General features: G+C 39.1%; 2 protein-coding genes across 3 annotated transcripts in view; both read right to left on the reverse strand.

Moving 5' to 3' along the window:
* The window catches only part of slc2a9l2 (solute carrier family 2 member 9, like 2), a 63,693-nt gene extending 58,015 nt beyond the window's left edge, over positions 1 to 5,678 (reverse strand). Inside the window, exons 1-2 of one of the 2 annotated variants that reach the window (XM_026349990.1) lie at positions 5,515 to 5,678; positions 1,918 to 1,971 (exon numbers count right to left, since the gene is read on the reverse strand). In XM_026349990.1, the coding sequence (XP_026205775.1) occupies positions 1,918 to 1,953 (36 nt within the window). In that variant the 5' untranslated portion in view covers positions 1,954 to 1,971; positions 5,515 to 5,678. Of the gene's footprint in view, positions 1 to 1,917; positions 1,972 to 3,003; positions 3,034 to 5,514 lie in introns of those variants that run through there. The other variant, XM_026349989.1, reaches the window with a different exon arrangement.
* Positions 5,679 to 6,752: 1,074 nt separating this feature from the next.
* Positions 6,753 to 14,681, reverse strand: wdr1 (WD repeat domain 1). The gene is made up of 15 exons (XM_026348886.1): positions 14,546 to 14,681; positions 13,629 to 13,750; positions 13,049 to 13,139; positions 12,810 to 12,957; positions 12,327 to 12,507; positions 11,346 to 11,423; positions 11,164 to 11,244; positions 10,538 to 10,771; positions 10,190 to 10,277; positions 9,581 to 9,737; positions 9,092 to 9,179; positions 8,837 to 8,947; positions 8,446 to 8,619; positions 8,178 to 8,322; positions 6,753 to 8,028 (listed from the first exon to the last, which is right to left on the reverse strand). The coding sequence occupies exons 1-15, from the start codon at positions 14,559 to 14,561 to the stop codon at positions 7,922 to 7,924; spliced, it is 1,821 nt and encodes a 606-aa protein (XP_026204671.1). The 5' UTR covers positions 14,562 to 14,681; the 3' UTR covers positions 6,753 to 7,921.
* Between the last annotated feature and the right edge of the window lie 888 nt (positions 14,682 to 15,569).

Below are 15,569 nucleotides of genomic sequence, written 5' to 3' on the forward strand. Positions count from 1 at the left end.
TGAGGTTTTTCCTAGAAAAGGTGTACGCAACAGCATCTCCCCTGCTACACATGCTTTGCGGGATAATAGAGTCAAAAATGTTGGCCTGAAGTTTGATCTTCCAGAGTTTAAAAGGACATGATGTCAGGGTCAGGGCGTTAGAGCATTGCCACGAGTCAAAGGTGCACAATGGGTTGGGATGGATGGAAAAACTGCAAACACTGATAAACTGAGCACACAGGTTGGCTAACTGAGTGCAACTAATCTGAACAAACAGCTGCAGAGGTTGAACATAACACAATTATCATCAGCTAGTCAGAGTGAGTTACTTGCAACAACACTCTTCCTCACTGTAATGTCCTTTAATCCCCTGCAGGAATTTCACCTGTAAACTTTCCAATAGAGAAATGTTGAGACTAAAGTCAACATTTTCATTTTTGGTTTGATTATTGATTCATGACTCACATGCACACTTTTATAAACAGTACAAAGAGATATTGAAATACATTTTCTGTAGTTATTTCCATTAGTTTATTAATTTATGCACTCAGCCTGTGTAACTCATGCTCAGTTTAGCAGTCATCTCGCAATTCCTGCACATGGTTGAGAAATCTCGGTGCATGAATTTCCACATGGTTTCCTTCTACCATGTGGCCCTTGGGGGGGGCTCAGTACCAGAAAAGTGATTAAGGGAAGGAAAAAGTCATGTACTTGACTTGGAAACTGCAGGAAAAGACTTATTATACATAAGTATATAGTAATATATACATATTTACTGAAGCACACAGTGCTAAATGGATAGGACACACGGTTTATCATATTTCACAGGTGTCATATCATTATGTGAGATTTAAAACATGAAACGCTGTGTGGGACAGTTTTCATTCCAGTTAGATGTGCTCATTCAAATTCAGATAGGATGCAGAGTATTCCTGTTAAATCTTGAGATGAGATGGCGTATTTGAGACCCTGCTGCTTCTGAACCTCGATTAGAGAGTGAAAGTATGTCTCCCTACACCTGAATGAATCTCTGCAAGACATTTCATGATTTATTGAATTAATGAAAAATGTTTTATCTTTATTTGAGATACAGAATTTGCTAAACTTATATCTGGAAAAGATTCAGATAACAAAGAAAGTCAAAGCACTTGGTGCCACCTACACCCACAACAATGCTTTGATGTTGTTGCTGAGTCATTTTAATTGTGAGGCAAATAAAAAAGAGGCAGTCACTAAACAGGCATATGGACCGTATGGACATTTCTCTGCTGGGACCTTGTTCAGTTGGCACAGCCAAGACCTGCAGTTCAGGATCATATTTTTTGGAAGATTAGAAACCAGCTGCTTGCGTGATATCTTTGAAGAGCGATTTATTGTTTAGTGTAGGAGGCTGTCAATAAAACTGGCATTGCCTGGAGGGGATGGATCAAAGCCCGGGATCAAAACACCAGCGTTTGCATAGAGACCAGTGATGTTAGAATAGTATTACCAGAGTACACATTTTCAGGAAACGCTGCTATTTATACATATTTATAGACGCTAATAAAAGTGTGGTGTAAAAGTGGCTTTCTACTGTGATTTTCTGTGTGCAGTGTGTAAATAATTAGTAATTATATTAATATATATTTCAGAGTTGTATCTGTATTTTCCAATGTGGTCACCTATGAAAAACCAAGTCATACACTTTAAATATATCATTTTAACATTCAAACCAGATTTGCCAACGATCAGGATCCAAGCTTTACGAGGCAACAGCTGGATGTTTCAGCACAGAAACATGTGTAAACTACAAAGGTCATGCATGTTTACTCAAGTGCTGTATTCTAACAAATATAGCCTTGACAGTACCTATGGTCAATATGTCAAAGCAGTCATGATTTGGTAGCTTTGAATTCTTAAAGATAAATGCAAGATTTCAGCAAAATGAATGACACTAACCTTTCTAGCCTGGTTGTACATCTGTGGTTTTTCCATCTTAAAAGTATCAGCAACCTTAAATAAGAAACACATATAAGACATGTAGCTTATACAGAATACAGAGAGAAAAGGCAAGACATGTTTCACAACAGGAAGGGGGAAGTGGAAAGTATCATAAAAACTACAGTGTAAAAACTGTTAAAAAGGAAATGACTCTATGCGCCAACACTACAGACACAGGAACACACAGGATTATAAATCCGAACTTGGTCACATGTTAAGGATTCAGCCACAGGAAGTACTAGTCAGAGACCGGCACTATATGTGGAAAAAAGACAATACCCTCGTTTTGGGTTTCTGGTCATGTGTAATGAAACAGCAAATGAAAAGTATCATCCTGCCACCCAGTGGTGATACGAACACGGGATATGAAAATGGTCATCTCTAAATTAGTGGTGATACAAACACCGAATATGAAAATGGTCATCTCTAAATTAGTGTAAATGTATAGAATAGATCAGGGTTACGCAGCCTCAGTCCTGCTGGTCTTCCAACTAGCTCTGCTCTTCCTGTTGTTCTTTATCAAAAACAGACTAAGCTGTGTTGGGTTTCAAGGGATTCTCACAGTGTCTCTCAGTGTCTGTTTATGCTTATTATTAATTTCTTCCGCCACATGTAACAACATTCAGACAGTGTGCAGGATGTAAATGCATAATGCCCGGTTAGATTACTAGAACTAACAAACAGCAGCGTTATAAATAGCTGTGGAGTGATTTCACAGCTATATATATTTTTGACAGATCAAAACATTGTAGCCTAACCTTCACTTATTACTACTACAATATTCATCAATAAATCAAATCAATTTCTGATCAGTAACTCACATCAATAGTTTACTGTGTGATTGATGCTAAAGTTGTACTAACATACCATCAATGCATTAATAACAGTAAAGCTAAAGGAGAATTTCAGCCACTAAACTCTAAAAGCTAAGAAATAGTTTGGTACAACACCAGTACAACATGAGGATAAAGGTAAAATTAAATGCTTCCATTTCCACATTTTTTACCAGACTAAGTAAGAAGTGTCACTGTGGGGCATGCTTACCCAGGTACAGGCTGTGTATCCAGTGCACACAGGAAATTACTGAGCAAAGCCCAAAGCTATCATAACAGTGATAAGCACTCTTATAACAATCATTAATTTCGATGAGTCCCTCCCCTCTGTTATGTCATCACAACAACACAGTGGGGTCAGCAGCACGGCAGGGCAGAGAAAACTGAATGACGTGTATAATTTGATGGCACTAAAATCAAATGAGCAAAAACAAGGCTGTGACAAGAGGCACCTGAGCCGACTACTGGTCAGCCATGAGCATGTTTTATCTCGTACTTATCCTCACGGAGCCCATTGGTAGGTTTAATATCACAGGACACATAATCTTCTTCACTATCCAGTATATGGTTCACAGCCTAATCTGATTTAAACTGTGAGATTCTCTTATCTCTTACCACAAGCTGATAAGTCGCCACAGAGTATCTAAAACCAACATACTGTAAAACATACAACATGACAGGTGAGGGTAATTTAACATCTGCACTAAAGATTTGCATTTTTGATGAGCTCCAGTGGTTTCATTTCATGACTTGCTGCACTTGCGATGCACAGGTGTACATCAGGAGTAGCAGTTAGATATCCAACACTGGATCACAACTCGGATGACTCAGAGGTTAAAACAGGATTGAATTTCCATGTATCATGCAAACTACGGCCGGACAGACTATGTTTTGTTGTGATCATATTTGAATCTGTCTTTCTGCATGGCCGCAACCGCGGCTTCATGGGTCAAGAAAGCTGTGAAAACACGATTGAATGTACGCATGGAAACCCAAGGTAAATTTGTCTATTCATAACTTTATTCAAACGAGATCATCACATCTCCATTCATCAACAAAACGGACAAAACTAGAGAAAGACGGCATTATTTGTTGCACTGAATGGACAGTACAATGAAAACTTGTACTGGTTGTACGGACTGATTCCAGGAGCATCACCATTTGTCCTCAAATTTAACTTTCCAAACCAAATAGAAGCTTTTATATCAGTTCAGTTCTCCACAGTTTGAATCACACAGTGCAATATTCGCTTTTGTGGATTTAAAATCAACTTTGTATCGGCTGACATTCACCATTAACAGAGATGTTATAAACACTGAAATAGTAACATTCCTATTTGTCTAATGGAATTAGGATTAGTCATTGTGTCCACTATAATATCCTGTGAATCTCTGCTTCAGATCATCTGGCGTACGTCATAGCTCTATTGTTGGCCCTCTCCTTCACAAAATTAAGCAGTGAAAAGTACTCTCTTCTATATTTAGACTTATAATGCTTATACTGACCTATAAAGCACTAAATGGTCTCGTGCCCATTGGTACTGCATTTTAAATACATTTGACTTGGCTTTCGATTTGTTATGCTTAAAGAGTGGATACTACTCTAGAGACAAGCCTAGAATAAAGCATTTATTTGCCTTCAAAGTGAACTATGACCCTAGTCCTACATTTACCAGGGCACTGCATGATAATCAATATGTAATAGGTAGCAAAAACAAATGTAAATAAAGGTTTGGTGACACTGAGCCCTCCTCTCTTTTGATCTGGCATGTAAAGACTGCTGTCAGCATCACACTGAGGAGAAATTGTAAATCTCCTACCATAATTAACAATGGAGAATGCCCATCCAGCTTATTCATGCTTTACTGCGCTGCAACATGCATTGCCCCTCGTGTAATCACAAGAAACACCCTCCTCATCAAGGCAAATGGCCAAAGTCCAGAAAAGACGTCCCCGGATCAGATGGTCTCAGCGTAACAACAGAACTGTGCTCAACTCTAGCAGCTGCTGAGGATACCATGCCGGAGTTATCCAACAGAAACATGTGTGAAGTTAATATCCTGACAAATGAAGTGACAACGCCATTCTAGACGGGAAAAAAAAAGCTTTCTGCTGCTGGTGGAGCCATTGCAGACACGCTGCAGCTTGTTACATAAAACAAGCACAAGAGTTTGGACCTCAGTATTCCCTCAAGAAGCCCTTTCTCTCATCAATGACTCCTTTATTCTCCCTTGACTGCACATTAATTAAGCTGTTCATACTACTGCCTTGCAGCTAGCTACATTACAAACATGTGAGCCATGTTTTTGCCTTGTGAAAAAAGCACGAATAAGTACCCAGGGTTTAAAAACAATGGCCAAGAATATGACACAGCTTCTGGTTGAGATGTGCAACAAGTGGCTGGAAAACCGAGCAGCTCAAGTCTGGAATGCGGTTTGCTTTCTCGTGGAAGGAGAAGTATCTGGGTCAGAACTGTGCTGCCACAAGAAAAAGATACAGCCAAGTAATGAACCTCGGGCTTGTAAGCCGAACACCCCCTTTGAAACGCTTTTCTCCACCCTGCAGTCTAGGTAACAGAGGCATCAGGTTTCTCAGTGAGTGACTTGACCCTTTAGTGGGAACAGACTCCACAGGCAGACTGTTTCACACAACTGAAAGTAGTTTTTACAATCCCTCCAAGCATATACCACTGTCAACTGCAATGAATGTTAAGTACTACTGACCTTGTGTTATGTTTCCTTGTGTGCTGTGACAAATAGACAGTTAAAGCTCCAATATTAACTTTTCCAACATTACTAAGTACGTTCCAGAGCTCATGTCCAAGTCTTGCTTAGTCTCAGAGATCACTTTGTTTTATCGTTGTGGTCAACCATTCTTCAAACTGATGTCAACAGCTGTGTTAAACATTGACTCTGGCAGTGGCTGAGTTTCACTTACAGCTGCCACAGACAACTATTTGTACTGCTGCAACTCTCGAGAGCGAATGAATGATGATGACAGAATCTTTGTTTCTGCAAAAATGAGTATAGAAAGAAAACTCACCAACCAGCTCTTAGACTTCTCAGCATCCAAAGATTTTTTTGCAGACTCTACAACCAAAGTAACTGCAGGCAGATAATTAAAGACACCACCATCACGAGAACTAGCTAACTTAATTTACTGAAGCTCCACATGAACAGAGAGTGGTTGGAGGCACGGTGCAGGGTGCTGCTAATACAACCTAAAAAAAATAAAAATTTACATTCAGCATTTTGTCAGCAAAAGGTACATAATAAACTTCAGTTGGAAAAATAAGATATTAAATGATATGATACACCTGATTGTACGCTGACCTACTGTATCAGCTTTTACCTCACAATTTTGCTGCATCACCATTTAATTTTTGTCTATGTACATATACACAGATGTCAGTTGAAGAATTTTTGAGTCAAATCTAATATATAAAAGGGAAAATGCTATCCTAACTCTCTAATGTGTGTTTAATATTGCACTTACCTTTGATCTTTTGTTGGAGGTTGCTTTGAGAAACCTTCCTAAGCTATTATCCATCCCTACACAAAGTGGTGTGTTTCAGTCACATTGTTCAACCCTCTACTGCTCCTAACAGAAACTTTATAGAGTGAACCTTTATCAGTTTGTTTACTCTCTCTAGAAGCAAACTGTGCATGAACATTTTGGGAGAAATATGACCCCTTTGACCCTTTGGTTCAGTTATGTTATTCTGCAACCTCTTCCTCAGAGCAGCAAGAGTAGAAAGAAATCCAAAGAAGAAAACACTTCTGACCGGTTTGAAAATGTTTTGAGTAACTAAAGTAAAAAAAAATATTTTTTTACTGATTTTACTTCATTCTCCTATTTCTGCAGGAGACGTCAGAAGGTTCGTTCGACTGTTGGCCATTGCGCTCCTGGAAACAAAGCATTACAAATGGTTTTATACTCATACACTTATACTCTGGACTTTAATCATTTTTTGTTCCCCTTTATTTGCATTTGAATCGAGTTCTAGACACATCTCAAGGACAATTAAAGCAATCAAGATGCACCAGATTAGATGTGATATTCTTTTCGAAATGTGTTTTAGATTTTTAACATATTTTCAATTTTGTTGTTATTACTGGTGTAGATTTTTGTGCAAAAATGACCACATATCCATTTAAAATATGACCTGCAATCCACTATAATGCAGTGGGAAATAAAGTAAATACTTTTTCCTATAAGCAAGAGAAATTGTTGAAGGAAAGAGGCATTTCGATTTGCATTTCTCCATATTTGCACCACAGTGGCCCCTACAGGTCAACAGTCAGACTAAGTGTAAATCTTCACAAAACGAAAAATGCATAAAAGGGTTATTTTTTTTAATTATTATTAATGAATTACTTCCACTTAGGCAGTGGCTGCATAAAGACATGGGGGAAGAAATAAGTGCGACAAGCATAGTGGACCCAAACATACACAGCAACAACACAGGACCTTCAACTGAACAGACAGCCTCTCGATTGTATACATTTTTTTAGTTCCTATTATTGCTCCCCAGTCCAAAAAGAAGAGTTATGAATCACAAAAAAAAATATGAAACCCAAGACAAAGCAAGATCCCTATCCCCCCTCAAAACTTGAAAATAATAAGTGCCAGGCAACTGCAGCTGTGTTCAGTCAATTCTCATTTCAAGAAAATAATAAAAAGGTTTCATTTCTTTCAGACACAATTTTGTTCATTGAAAAGAACATTCTGCTCTTGATTTATCGTTATGTTATGGTGCATTAAGCCCAACCACAGACAGACACAGATTTCAGTTTAAACTGAGCGAAGGTTTTTACCTATGGAATGTTGAGCTTACAAACATTTTTCTGGGTCCATCACATCCACAGATATGTAAAAGCACTCAAGGTGACATTGTATATTTCAACATTTAGTCTCTGTGTAAGTTGAGGTTATCCACATCAGAGACATTGTCTTGGATCATTGTTATGGGAGCTTTATACCAGCCATGAACATTTACAAGATGTTTACAGACAGCAGAGAACATCGTTTAGAGAATGAAAATACAGTTTAAAAAAAGAAAAGAAAAGAAAGACTGAATTCTACAGTAGTCCTTGTCCCTGGAGATGTGGATGTTTGTCCGTGTGCAGCTCAATATGTGATAGTCCACTGCTTGATGCTGGCATCATGAGAGGCAGTGACTAGAGTGTGCTCATCTATCCATGCTAGGCCGCTAACATGGTGCAACCGGTGAGCATCTGCAGGTATTAAACCATAAAACAACTTACAACGTTGCCTCAACAAGAAGAAAAGTGTAAAAAAAAAATAATAATAAAGAAAAGTTTACACAAAACTTACACAACCTCCAGAAATGAGTGTATACGTGTGTGCCCTTTGTATGGCTTACCTGGGAGTTTTATCCTCTTGTCTGCATCACTAATCGTCCAGACATACACCATCATGTCCATCCCACCAGTTGCAAAGTGCTCATTATCAGGTGACCAGGCCAGTGTCACTGGTTTGGCATGGTGCCCGTAAAACTCATTTTTGACCTGGACAAAAAAAGGGGAGAAATAATTATATATGACGCACAATGATTCTCTTTTCACAAAACCCCCAGATAATGGATCTTGAATAATCCCCAAAGTGGATGAATGAAAGAGACAAATGTTTACCGAGTAGCCGTCTGCAACAGTGAAGACTGTGGCAACTTTCTTGTCATCAATGACACCTAGATAGGCACCATCATTAGAGTAGGCCATGTCTGTGATAGACCCTTTAGTCTCCAGTACTTGACCCTCAGCCTTCAGAGTATTTCCCTGAATGGAGTACAGACGGATTTTTGCATCCTGCGGAGGGAAAAAAAAAAAAAAAAAAAATAGAAGGAATGATTGAATCTCAACTTTAACATCACCACAGCATGGTACAGAGAGTGAGTGCTGGGCCTCGGAAGGCTGATTATCACACACAACAAGACTTGTTGAATTTTCCACTAAAACCCAAAGGAATCTTCAGAGACAAAGCCTTTGTTTGGCAAAAATAATGTGTCCTTAGAGATGCACTTACTGTTCCTCCCACTGCAGCAATGGTGCCGCCAGGGTGGAGAGCTCCAACCTCTGCTTCATAGCCAAGATTGTCCAGTGTGAAGATTTTTTTCTTATCTTTGAGCAAGACAATCTAGGGAAACAAGCAATGAGGGGAAAAATGAGGGACATTTGCCAAGACCCAAATTTGAAATGTTTCAATAAGGTAAATGATGCGAAGTATTGTTGCCACAATATAGTACATATGAAAACACTGAACTCAACACAAAGTCATTACCTGCCCAATGCACACAGCCAGTGTCAGCCCTCCTGGTGCTACTGACACACTTTTAGGTTGGAAATCCATCTTCACCACATCAGAGGCACTGAAAACCACCAGAAAGGTTGATTTTTTTTATTCATAGGCTATAAAAGCTTTTAGCAGCATTTGGAAATCTGAAAGCCAGTTATTCCAATGACACATCCCGACATGTCATCTAAAGATTGATAATGATGAAGGATGAAGACATTGACATGTTGTCATGATCATACTAAGTCATACACTTTGATGCAGGTCTAAAAGTGTTAGTATTCATGAAGATAGGGGGGGAATTCATGTTTTGTTTACAGAAATCTAACAAAAGTGTCAATACAATGATGAGGATTAAAAATCAACACAGAAAAAGGGGCTCAGAGGAAACATTTTCAGCACCAATAAAAAAAGGAAAACTATTACTAATTTTCTGCATGACAAATCATTACGTACATCCACATGCAGTCACCTTACCTGTACACCTTCTTGTTGATGTTGGTGTAGCGCACTGTATCATCCATGCTGCATGTCACCAGCTCATTGGCATCATCAATCTGCATCTTGCTCACCTGGTTAGTGTGGCCTTTTCCTGAGAAGCAGTCATTCTCCCCAGTGTTTGCGTCCCAGTAATGTGAGCCAAATGTTAAGGGCAGAATTAATAACAGATGGATACTTGATGTTGGAGAGGAGTAACTGAGTGGAGAAAAGCCCGGTGAGCCACAGGCAAACATGAGAGTTCAATACAGTGTTACTGAATTGTCTTGTACAGAAGAATACCTACTTGGTACTCTGTACTGTCCTGAGAAATACAACATAATAATTATTAAGTAAATTAAAAATAAAAATAAAAATAAATCATGTTGACTGCCTCACTCTACAGTTCTTTCAAGAACTGCTTAGTACTGACAGCGATTACAAAAATCATCAAGAATGAAGCCTGCACACTTCTAAGTTTTTCAATCAGATTTAACTATGTTGGTCTAAGTTTTTCCAGTTCTTCTCTTTCAGTTCTAGTAAATAAAAAAAAATAAAAAATCTACATACATCATAGAGAGCCCCTTCATATTGGTAGAGAAAGGATATTAATATGTCCATCATGACTACCTGAGTAGATGTATGGTCGCCCATCACTTTTGTGAACTGTCAGACACTGGATAGATTTGCTGTGACCCTGTAGAACACACAAATACAGGTTTTAAGGACAAACATTTCACCTGTAACGTGCAGCACATTAAGCCTGGTCTTGATATAACATAATGTTTATGCATATTTTCTAGTCCTGCTGCATTTTAAGCTACTGGTATAATTTTTACAAACATGTTTAAAAAAGTCTATTTTTTTCAGTAACATCATCTTTTTTTTTTCCAGTGTTACAGCAACACGAAAAATTAAAAGCAGAATGAGCATTCAGAACATTGTTCAGTGTCTGACCTTGACTGTGCGAATGGGCCGGTCAGGGTTGTTCTTGTCCAGGTAATTGATGTATCCTGACAAGGAGATGCTAAGGAGGTGGTCTTTCTGCCACAGGCAGCCCAGCTGCTGGTCTGTCACATCAGAGCCCATGTTGAAGGTAGTGACAGCTGTACCTGCACCAACATCCCAGAGCTTCACGGTCTTGTCCCCTGAAGCAGAGATCAGTTTGGAGCTGTCAGGGCTCCAGCTGACCTGTAAAGTAGATGGGTTTGAAAAAAAGAAGAATAAGTGATTCGTGGAGGTGTGTGGAGGCAGTGAAAGTGCCTGATGAATGTAACAGAAACACCAGTGCTACAGTATGTGAAAGAGAGAATCAGCACCTTTAGGACATAAGGAGGCTGATTTCAGAGAACATTAGTCTTAATTTGAATAGGCAAAGAAACATTCTGTGCCCACACAGTCTTGGAAGACTGCATGGCAAATCTGAAAAGATCAGATAGACCAGATTTCTAGAAACAAAACGCACACAGTGAACCAAGTAACAGGGTAAAAATAAATGACAAAAACGTTACAGTGATGATTTGGGGAGTTTCATTAGCAGAATATAGTTAATGTAGTAATAAACAAAGTAAAGACAAACTTACAGCATAGATTCCTCCTTTGTGGGCCTTCTCTCCACCCAGTGAGCCAACACGCTCACCAGTTGTTCCATCATAGATGAAAATCTATGGAAATCATATCCATTAAGACCTAAGTTCTTATATACACAGACATATAGACAAACTGTTTTCTATATAGAGTGTGCATCTGGTAATCCAATACCCACCTGGCCATCAGCACCAGCTGTAGCAAACCGACTTCCATCTGGAGAAAAACGGACACAGTTGACAAACTGGCTGTGGTCCTTTAGCATCACCAGGAAGATGGAGGGAAAGAAAAGTTAGGGAAAATTATCTGTAATAAAATCTGTGTACAGAGTTATACAAACCTTATGAATATTGTGTCTGACTGTCTTAAACTTTCAAGCTTTTACACATGACATAAGTCAAATTGCCAAGTAAACAACAACAACAACAAAAAAGTAGTATTTATCCTTTTCTGTCTCACTCATGACAGGCAGAAATTCACAGTTCGGTCTTTTTGCAACATATTGGCTGAGACAACACAAAAACTGAACTGAGAACACAGCAAAATGTCAGTACTTAAGATCAACCATAGCGTGCATAGAGGGCAGCAGAAATCCTCACATCAACTGTTAAGCGGTTACTGCTGCAGTCCCCATTTCAAAAGCTATACTGGGAAAAAAAGGATTCAGACTAAATACTGGGACATTTGTAGTCAGTGACAAACTTAAAAAGTTTGGCTCTCAAAAAAGCATTTAATGTTTCTGGTCTGAAAGCTAGCTTTAGGAATGTGACTCACACAGTCAAATCATTTCTGGAGGAAGTTGGTTATGTAATGTGGGGACAGACAAAGCAACAGTGTCAGCAACCACCAGAGTGTGACAGATGCAGGACAACTAAAAGGCATTATTATTGAGAAAGTCATTGCAAAGAGAGAATAATATCTTACTACAGACTCATATTTAATTATTACCATTTTTATTATTACTACCATTATTGATGCAAGTTGACGGTAACATTTTGTTTTTGCTTGGTAGGCTGACTTTAATTCATCTCCTTAACTGCAGAGTCAAGCAGCCAATGTTGTTTTTCTTTTTTTCCTAAGACAGGTCCAGCAAAATAAACATGGCTCTTACTACTTTGTTTAAACACAAATTCCCCAAATCTACATCACAGCAACTCACACGTAACGTGAACTTGAACTTGAAAGGAGGGCCCTCACAGAAGGAACCACAGGTATCATCACTGGCAGTGGCCAGGCGGTAGGGGCGTTTCTGCCGTATGTCCACACTGTTGATTAACTTGGAGTGGCCGGAAACTTCTCCCACAGAGGAGCCAGAGTCCCACAGGAACACTGCCCCAAACCTACAACAAGGGATGATCGCTGTTTTTGCAGGTTTGTGTCAAAATACACCTTTTAATAAAAAAATAAAGCTATCCCAAATAGAATGGAGTATATACACAAAATGTTTTACAGTCCCAAAAATTCTGTGTGTTTTCCCCCCACATACATATATAGTAATATAACTGCAACAGACTTGCCACCTTGCCATGTTAAAAATAAATAATTAATCAGTGTGACTTCTCATGAGTTATGTTAGCCACTTCCATTTCCTGAATGAGTAACCATTAGAAATACCAACAGTATGAAAACTACTGATACTCACTTCTCTCGTCCATCCCCAACAACAGCAAGCCTCTTGCTGTCCTCCGTCCATGCAATGTCCTTAATCTTCCCTGAAATAGGGGTGTACTCATACTTGAGCAGGTGCTCCTTCTGGGTGGTGTCCCAGATACGGACCTTTCCTGATGCATCTAAAGCATTTAAATACAGTGCTTATTTTATTGTACCCAAATAAGCAAGCGAGTTAATGAACACTTTCTACATCCTGTGTGGATTGTTTACCTCCAGATGCAATGTAGAATCCACTGGGGGCATACTTGGCTACAGTGACTTGGTGGGCATGTTCAGTGTAGATGTCTGCTATAGCTGGGTTCTGCAAAACACATGAAATATGAGAAGGGATTTGGACAGTTTACTTTTACAGTTACACATTTTATTTTTGCTGCAGTGTTTCAAGTGTTCCCCTTACTGCCCTTATGTGTGTTGTTACAGGTACAACGGAAGCTGTGTGTCACATGTTATGCAGTGGCATGGGTGGAAAAAGCTTTTAAGTGGTGTTCAGGTGGCAAATGAGGCAGCAGGTGTGTCACTGGATCACTATTAGCTAACAATTATGCAGCATTGAATAATGAAGATGTTTTAAGCTTTCTCGTTGAGGATAATTTGTACCATTGTTAGGCTGTAGGCTAGAAATAAGGACATGAATCATTTTTATATGCAATCAATTGATAAAGGTTTAAGTCAGTAAATTCAATCAAAACTAGTTACTGTAATTAGTGACTAAAATACTGTCATAGTTCATTAAATCAAAGTTAGTCAGTTAGAATTTGTTAATATATGCATTTTTAAATATGATAATTACATCAATGTTCCTGATGATGACACTCTTCCCATTGGTATAGACAAAGTTGTTGCCTTTCGGGTCACCACCAATCACTTTTGCAACTCCCCTCTCCATCTGCGGGAGACTGGCGAATACATGTTCTGAAAGAGAAGAGATGACAGGAAAGTTCACAGAAAGAGAGATAATGGGAAGCTTTAAGGTTTATTAAAACTTAAACCACACATACAAGCCACTGAAACAAGAACCTATATATATATATATATATATATATATATATATATATATATATATATATATATATATATATATATATATATATATATAGATAAAGTCTTACCAATACTAAATCTTACAACACAGTTTTTATAACGAATATAACAAATCACAACAGAAGTCATCTCAAGGCACTTTATAGTGTTTCAGGTTTAAGACCTTACAAAACATTACTGCATACAGGATTATATAGTCTTTATCGTGCGCTTGGACTGGGTTTGTGTGAGCTAACGTTACTTCCCCAGCAGTGATCCCAGACTGTCAGCCAGCCTCTGTCTCTCTGTCTCAACATGTCATAACAAAGCGATGTGAGCACAACTATTTCCTGACTGACTTTAGCTTGAACAGCTAACTAACTAACGCGAATTTCCACCGACACCCTTTAGCTGGCGGCATTTCGTACGAGGTTACGTTCACATTTAATTGTGAATATCACAAACACGTCCTTGCTAAAGCGATCGCCATCACTGCCCATGTCGGGATTTTGTGTTTCATATGCCAGATGAAGTGTCAAAATCAGCTATGGGCGAGGCTAGCTAGCTAGCTAGCTAGCTAGCTGAGGGCTACCTGGCACAAGCCCGAGCTGCTGAACAATGTCGCGCAAGAAAGGCGTCCCGCTGCATTTGTCGTCGCGCCTTGGCCACTAAAAATGACAGACTTACTCAGTTCATACGGCATGATCCCTGTTGGCCTCTTGTTCAACGCTACACTTCCAAATGAATGAAATAGTGGAGACAGTGAAGCTGTCCCGGCTGCGCACTCCCTGATCACACAAACACGGAAGCGGGTGTAGCTCTCGCTCGGCCTGGCTTTGCCCATATATGGTAAACTCACACACCGTCAGCCACCAGCCAGACTCGGCGGAGGACAGGGGTCACCTTCACCCTGAGCTGCGTCTTCCAGGCTGCGTCTCTGAACGCCACTGATTTTCAATTTGATAATTAATCCCACTGTGTACCTTAATGATATTGTTCCGATTGGGCTGTTTAACAACATTTCCAGAATCCCCTTTCTTTTTTATTATCTGTCCTCAAGTCCTAAACCAGATAACCAATAAGAACAGGTGATCAACAGATACAGACATCCCAGATGCAGCCTTATTGATCAGCATGTGATTACAAGTTGACAACTTTCTTTTTCTGTCGACCATCCAACCGTGTTTGAATGAGGAAATACATATTTTTTAGCAGTAGAATTACCCACTCATTGCGGATTCCGTAAATCACTTTAAAACAGAGTTAAGAGGTATCATTACAGTATAATAACTAAGGTGTAACCTGCATGGCCTGCAAGAGAACTGAGTGAGAAACACTGAACTGAACAACGCCACATATCAGAGACTCAAACTGCGTTTTTTTCTTTTTTTTTTTTAACTAACCTGCTAGTTGCACGGACATGCTGGTAATATTTCTATCTTTATCTTTTTATAGCCATGGATTGTTTTGTGTTCAGTGGCCAGTTTCAGTAATTCAAGTGGTACTGGTTCTGTGTATGTTAAAGAAAACCAGTGGTGTTTTTATCATCACTGTATAATGAATGTAATTAGATTGTAAGAAACATCGAGCCAGGGAGGAGGGATTTGATCACAGTGGAGGCACTGCCTGAAAGACTGGACTCAGGGCAAATTTGATAAATGTTTTGGACCCACTGCTTTGGCCCAACAGAAAATGATGCCATCATAATTTA

The sequence above is a fragment of the Anabas testudineus genome, chromosome 5, assembly GCF_900324465.2.
Source record: "Anabas testudineus chromosome 5, fAnaTes1.2, whole genome shotgun sequence".
Taxonomy (NCBI): Eukaryota; Metazoa; Chordata; class Actinopteri; order Anabantiformes; family Anabantidae; genus Anabas; species Anabas testudineus.